Below are 7,500 nucleotides of genomic sequence, written 5' to 3'. Positions count from 1 at the left end.
ATAACCAGTCATCTTGAAACTCTTTAGTTCTAGTGGAACACTCCCCTCGAAACTATGCGACCTTTTGTTTGCTGAATTTCTGAAACATTGGTTGAGTTTTGTTACCTCTGTCTTAACTGCCTTGTTTAGGATCTTGCAAGTTATGGATGCAGTTTATTTGTAGAATGGCAAAGCTTTCGTTCTCTTCGCCAGGGCTTGGAAACTTTGTGAGGAGCCTGTAAGCTAAGGATGCTTTAAAATTACGCCAGATAACATTTACATTATTCGGATCTTTGTTGTTGAAAGGTCCTTGCAGTAATTAGATATTAAATACAAGAAGAGATATTGTTAGTGTCTTCCATCACTGCGTGGCTCAACCCCCCTCTCCCATCTTTGTCACCTTTTTGTCCATCTGCCATACCCTTTTTCTCTCTGTATATGGCATGGGTCGCACTTGGGAAAAGTTTTCAACTTTGCCGACCAAAAAAACCACAAAAATTCAAAGCACGCGGAAATGAAAACCTTTAGTCAACGTTGTAGGGTTGCACTAGTAGAATTTTGACTCATTGACATGTGGAATAGAATTTCACTGAGAAAAGATTTCGTTATCATTCCAAGGAACATGCATCCCGATGTAGCCTTATTTATAACTATTGAAGTGATTATGCTACTTTTTAGGCTGATAAGCACTTTCTCTTGTTCATTTGTCCACTTTGCGTAGGATCGTTTGTGAGTTTGAAGAGAGAGCTTGCTTGCAAGTTTGAAGAGTGCAATTGCAAGTCTGCGTTAAAACCTTGGGGTTGTGTATGGTCGTGGCTGAGTTTCAATGTGCTAGGTTGGATTGCTTGCAAGCATAGTCCATAAAAACCTTGAAACTGGGAAGGATAATAAAGCAACGTCCATCCATAACGAAAGCACAAAGAGTTCAGAATTCCCACGTTTTTGTTCACATAATTATATCTTGTTGCAAATCAATCATGTTTTATTGACAAGCGTTGACAGTTACCTCAATGATTCCTATCGTTTAGCTCAAGTTTTCCAAAATCTGCCTCCCCCACCCAAGCGCTACGGATGTTTTTGCCGATTTTCCAAAATTTTCCAAATGGAGAACTTGGGGTCACACTTGGCAATGTCAACTGATTACACATTTTTACCTCAAAGAAAACAAATTTCCTGAAAGTTTCCCAAGTGCCACCCATACTTATGTTAGAATTTTATGCCAAAGAGTGTACCTATGCATTTATGTTTATTCCTTTGATTGGTGCACACATGATGTATTTTTTTAGGTTGGTGATAAAATTCCTTCTGTTGAAGTCATGGAGACCTCTCCAACTGACAAAGTCAACATGTCACAACTATTTGCTGGTAAAAAAGGAGTTCTTTTTGCTGTTCCAGGAGCTTTTACGCCAGGATGTTCAAAGGTTTGCTGTAGCTATCGTTGCTTAAATTATTAATGTGTGTTTAAATTCGATTAGTTTTTCCTTTCAAGCGATCTATCACAGGATTTTCTGTAAGCTAATCAATTTTTTTTGTCAGTTTTTGCAATTTTTCGCCTTTAAATAATAGATATCCTGTGGAGATTACTTAGGGAAAAAAAGAAAGATATACCTTTTTTTATTAAAAAATAAATAATAATTGTTTTAATGAATGCTAATGGCGTTATTTCTTGTTTCAAAGAGAGCTTTTCGCAAAATTGTCAGGATTCAATTAAGGTGTAGGAGAAGAAAACTTACTGTGCCATAACCACTTTATTTACTTGAACAATTTAGTATTGCCTATCTTTGTAGTACTGGTATGTTGAGTTTGCTTACAGCCGTAGCTTGGGTTCAGTAATGGTGAAGGGTATAGTTCTGTGTCTTGTGTTTGTTCATAAATATGTGTTTACAGTCTTACTCCCATTACTCTTCATTTATTATTTTTTAGACTCATCTTCCTGGATATGTTGAGGACTTTGAAAAATTCAAGGTAAAGAAAAAGAACTTTATTTAAGTGCGTAGTCATTCTAGCGCTTGAGCACTAATTGGGGACACTGTAAACTGATATCAACAATCAACACAAATCAAATTAAATGTTGGTTTTTGAGGAGAGGGAAAACAAGAGTACCTGGAGAAAGACTTCTCGGTGCAGAGTAGAGAACCAACAAACTCAACCCACCTATGACGTCAAGTCTGGGAATCGAACCTGGAACACATTGGTGGGAGATGAGTGCTCTCACCACTGCGCCATCCCTGCACCCCGAAAGACATCATTTTTTGGAGTGGGTAAAGCATGTTTCGTTGCTCCCCATTTTTTCCTTTGGTTAAACTCTACATGATTTGAGGTATCAGTAAGTGGTTAACAGGAAGCTATCTCTGCATCTTCATGGATATCATATCTCAGAAGTTCTTCTGCAAGTCTAGAGTGTCCTACCAAGTAGATACATGTAGATGTGCTTTTCAAACAAACAGTTATTTATGTTCCATTCAACCTGCAATTTGAACCACAGAAGCTTGGCTGAGAACTGCCTCAGCTTCTGTAAGTCTCCCATTATAGCTAAGTGAGAGAGCATCTGAATTAGTAATCAGAAAATCATAGGACAATTCCTGCAAAGAAGCACTCAGATTTTTTTCCAGGCATTCTGAGTCACCATAGGATCAAGAGATACATTTCTTCAATTCAAAACTTCTTTAATCTGCATACATGTATATATTTTTAAATAGGTTGTAATGGCATGCATTGTCATTTCATAATTTTCCTTATGACCTTGAAGTGTTTTTTTTTTTTGTTTTTCAGGAAAAAGGAGTAGAGGTTATTGCTTGCATCTCAGTCAATGATCCATTTGTGATGGCTGCATGGGGAGAAGCTCACAAATGTGAAGGAAAGGTTTGTGTGATGTAAGATTTTGTTTGCATTAAATTTGAGGGATGGTCCACATATTGTAAGTCTTAAATTCTGCCACTGCTATGTAAGCCTCCCATGCTGTATAACAATTCCACATTTTTTTTTTCTTGATGCATGCACTGGCAGAATTCTGCAAATCCTGTAAACTGATTGGCTTTGGGAGTGGGCAGAATTTTTCTATCTTGCACGCCAACCCAGGCGGAATTTTAACCCTAGTTGCGTGAACTTGTGCGACAACCTTAATTTTCCATTTTTTTAACACCAAATCCATTTACATACAGAAGTTAGTGTTTCAAATCAGATTTTTATTAGACAAGAGGTTTGGAAATATAATTCAAATAAAAATATTTCCATTTGAAGCGTTCAGTTTGTAAGTGGCTTACTGCATTCGCTATCAAGCGTGGTACGAGTGAACAATCAAAAAGGTGATTTTCAGCAAGGAAGAGAGAGCGAGAGGAAAAAATAAGTTATTTACCAGCTACATGTATTAGGCTCAGTCCGTATAGCAAAAAATTGTATCCTCTGCCTTGAAAAAACTGTCCTCAGCCTGCAGCCTCAGGCCTTGGTTTTTCGCTGTACGGACCTCCCAGCTGGCATAACATATACTTCTTACAGGGAAATGCACAAGTCAATCATTTTTCAAACACAGTACACAATACATCAAATAGCCTAGGCAGGTGACAATGTTATCATGCTCGACGAGGATAACACAATGTTCAATGCTCTTTAATTAAGTAAAGGCAATCTTGGCTGCAGAGATGGTCAGATTAATAGACCATTTTCGAATTCTCGCGGCTGGACTGGATCTAGCATGAAATGGAGGCTAATGCGGGCAAATCTTTTCACACACAAATTAATTTGCCTTGCCTTGGGTAACTTTTTAAGCAACTTTGTCTTCAATTCTTGTTTTTCCCCTTTAGATCCGTATGTTGGCTGACACTAAGGGTGACTTCACTAAGGTACGTAGTTTTTTTCTTCAGTCTTTGACAATCTAGGATCTTCTCTTTGTAGCACCATTTGTCCTTGGCTACTTGAACACATAGTCGCTCCGCTGGTGAAATGTCACAGGCTATGTCAAGTTATTTTGGGGTGTTTAGGGGAAATCGTAAGTTAATCACCTTGGAATTCCTTTACTGATAAAGTTATTGTTGTTATGTAATTAGTTCTACTTTACATATGCATGAAAACTAATTTTCATGGCGGAGGCTTCGCACTTGGGCTCGCTTTGGAGAGGAGGCAGACTTCAACTCGGAAAGGGCCTAATCCTGTTTCTACTGTATAATTTGTAAATAACTTAGTTTGATTTATTTTGTAATTGTAATCAATGTAATTTAACAGGGAAGAGCCTCCCAGTGGGTCTGTTAATAAATCATCATCATTATTATTATTATTATTATTATTATTATTATTATTATTACTTAGATGATTCTGAGGAAAAACGACCTTTATCCAGGAAATTTGCCATGAACTTGAAAAACGTCAGGTCGACTTTTTTTAAGATTAACCAAATGCAATCCGTTTCAGTTTTGTCCATTTGTGTCCATCCACACCTCTCTTTCCTTTTGCTGTATTTCTTTTGTTCTTCAACAGATCTAAGTGGATCTAAGTGGTTATTGTAATGTTTCATTCTACTTTTTGGGCATTTTGGGTGTCATGAAACAGACCATAATTATTCGTATTCTCAGTACATTGTATTGGACTGGAACTAGCTTGTGATGGAGGCTAATGCAGGGAAATCTTTTCAAATGCAAATACTTTTTTAATATGTTCCCCCGGAGTAGCCTCCATTGCAAGCTATGTAGTTGCAGTCCAATACTGAGAATACAAATATGGTATTGCGTGACATAGTCCCTTTAATTACGGTGCCATCTAGTGTTATTGGGCATTAGTGCAAGTGAGTCAGTACTACTCAGTAATAACGTGCCATTTATTTCCATTTGCCAGGCAGTTGACTTGGAACTTGATGCAACCCCTTTCTTGGGGAATGTTCGTTCCAAGAGATATTCAATGCTGCTCGAGGATGGTGTGGTAACACAGCTTCAGTTGGAACCAGATGGCACTGGGCTGAGCTGCAGCTTGTCCAATGGTCTCCTTGGTCTTTTGTAGGTGAGAAATGAATCGGCAAAGCTCCCATTTCGGCTGGAATTGCATTTGATTTTTCATTATGAATTGTGCCGAAAAGCAGCCGTCATCATCATCATCAATTCATTCTCATTTTATTTCTATGTTTATATGTAAATTTAGCAAATTGAAGAAATATACAACCCGCATAATTATAGGAAAGCTAATCGAGGTGGGCTTTGTAACTTGCAATCAAATGTAGCAAAACAGATTAATAGTAAATCAGGTAAATAAATAAATAGTATTATAGGTATTCACATACATTCACAGATAGCTAGCACCTATAAGAGGACATGAAGCATAAGGAAGTAATAATGATAGCTAGAGTTTGATTAAATTATGATAACTGATAATTATTAAAATTAATGTTGAGACATTAACATAATGATCCTCTTCACCAAGCACCGCCAGTAGAAAATGGTGAATTTTGTTTTTGAAAGGTTTTTTTTCCAAAGTTTGTACAAGTCAGGCTTCAGGCAATTCCATGGAAAGCGAATTAAGTCGAATACTCAGTCTTGATAAATCTTAACATCAGTCTAAAATCATTCCTTGGAATTCTGATTGGACTAAGGCCTGTCTTAGAGTACTGAAGGGATTAGTCAGTCTGGAGGCAGAATAGATATCTGAACGCAGTGCGGCCAAATTGTTAGGACGCTTGCCTTGACATCCAAAGTTTCTGGGTTCAAGACTCGTTCTGATCACTCGTTGAATTTGTTCCTGTTAGTCCCTGGTTCAACTTCTCGGCCGCACTTGTAAATAGCCAACTGGTTTGTCCCCGGCCAGTTGAGCCGATTCTTAGCAGTTGTTGTTGTTGAGTTCTGTCGTTTCATTGATTGTGTTTCATTGAAAAGTCCCTATGGGGAGTGGTCAATTAAGTATTATATATATTTTCTGTACATGTACATATATTTACTGTAATTTTCTTTTCTAAAGAAGCTGTGGTGGTGCTATGGTGCTGCGTTGGTGGGCAGTGAAACGCGAAAGTTTGGCTTTATTGAACGAGGGGATACCTTTATTCATTTATTTACCTCTATCTATCAACTCGTTTGACAAAACCAAATTTTCCTTTCCGAGAGTTCTTTGACTTGCTTAAGCAATATAATTTCCTTATTGATTCAACTCAAATTATATTTTTTTCTGATTTTTCCCTAGTTCTCAGTGTAATCATTCAAATAAAGGGACAAACTGTTAAAGAATGTAGGGAGATTATCTTCAACTAGTCTTCAACGTAAACTTGTGAACTGACTATGGTGTGAGTAACTGGGTGTCGTCATGGAAGCAGCATCATCCAAATATTGGGTCTGCATTGATCCTATACTGACGCCTGTTTTAAAAGTGTCCACTTAAAATTTATATTTCGTGTGAGGTAATAAATATATTCAACTGTATTGCCCGAGTTGAAGATGTGTGTTTTGGAGTAATTATTGCAGGATGCCCGGCAACTCGAAACAACGCTTCCTTGTGCGCGGCTACGCGGCTATGCTGCTACGGGGTTACTCAGCTACTCGTTTCATTGTACCGCTTGCTATCTCTCGCATGGGTCAGTGACGATGGCTCGCTCCTTCTTTTACGCTTTAACGAGACATAATCAGAGTTTTCTTTTGGTATGGTTTACACTTAGCCATGTATCCACGTAGCCGCAGTTTGCGCTGCGTACTGTGACAACGTGGCCACGCGGGGATGCTTTGCTACGCACCGTCGCATATTTTCGGCTATGCGGGTATGGAAGCGATTTGAACGCGCGTGCACAATTTCCCGCGCTTTGAGCAAGTTCACCTGACTTTCGAATTGTGGTTGGTTGATCGCACGTTTTGCGCATATTTCGATTGGTCATTTAAATTACTTTGACGAATGAGAGAAGTGATCCCCGCACTTTGGACACTTCGCTGAGGCCCCTGAAAAATTCAGGTGGGGCTCTGGTGTGAAAAAGCGTTAGCGCCGTCTCGTAACGTGCACTACGACGTTCCGGAATCTTCATGGATGAGCGCGCATTGACAGAAAAAAGGTACCCAGTCCGTCAAGTTCAAACTTTATTGAAGGAATTCATTCTTTAACCAGATTTTATTATGCCAGTTGCTCGCTTAAAGGTGATTACATTGAAAATATAATCCCTAGTTGACACCGGCGCACTTAGATGCAATTTCTTATGCCAGTTTTCCGTTTATGAAATAGTGCAAAAAATATACTATAGAAATCCTCAGTTAACCCCTGAGGTGGGCGATTCCGTTGACTTTGTTTTCGATTAAATAACTCTTAGTAAATGTTTCTTCGCCGGAGCACAAAAGCTTGAATTATACAGCACCAGAAACCCATAAGGGTTGAAACGCGTAACGGCCCCTTGTGTGCTGGCAAACAAGCTTCTGATTATTCAATTTGGTAAGTACCATATTTGGAACAACAAGAGCGAGGGGTTTCCAAATATGGTACTTAGCACTGAAACATTCAACCAATCAGTTCGCACTGAATATTCGGAAGCTGTGAACGCGCGTTACACGTTTCAACCCTTATGGGTTTCTGACA

General features: G+C 38.7%; 1 protein-coding gene across 1 annotated transcript in view; it reads left to right on the top strand.

The window, feature by feature from the left end:
• Window positions 1-6,376, top strand: part of LOC137985059 (peroxiredoxin-5, mitochondrial-like) — a 6,764-nt gene extending 388 nt beyond the window's left edge. The window contains exons 2-7 of the mRNA XM_068832504.1: window positions 1,266-1,400; window positions 1,903-1,944; window positions 2,752-2,841; window positions 3,780-3,818; window positions 4,804-4,965; window positions 6,133-6,376. Of these exons, the coding sequence (XP_068688605.1) occupies window positions 1,266-1,400; window positions 1,903-1,944; window positions 2,752-2,841; window positions 3,780-3,818; window positions 4,804-4,965 (468 nt within the window). The 3' untranslated portion in view covers window positions 6,133-6,376. The remainder of the gene's footprint in view (window positions 1-1,265; window positions 1,401-1,902; window positions 1,945-2,751; window positions 2,842-3,779; window positions 3,819-4,803; window positions 4,966-6,132) is intronic.
• Window positions 6,377-7,500: the final 1,124 nt, after the last annotated feature.

Source organism: Montipora foliosa, chromosome 14, assembly GCF_036669935.1.
Source record: "Montipora foliosa isolate CH-2021 chromosome 14, ASM3666993v2, whole genome shotgun sequence".
NCBI classification, from domain to species: Eukaryota; Metazoa; Cnidaria; class Anthozoa; order Scleractinia; family Acroporidae; genus Montipora; species Montipora foliosa.
Note: the sequence above shows the minus strand (reverse complement) of the source record. Positions and strands in the feature narration are given on the sequence as shown.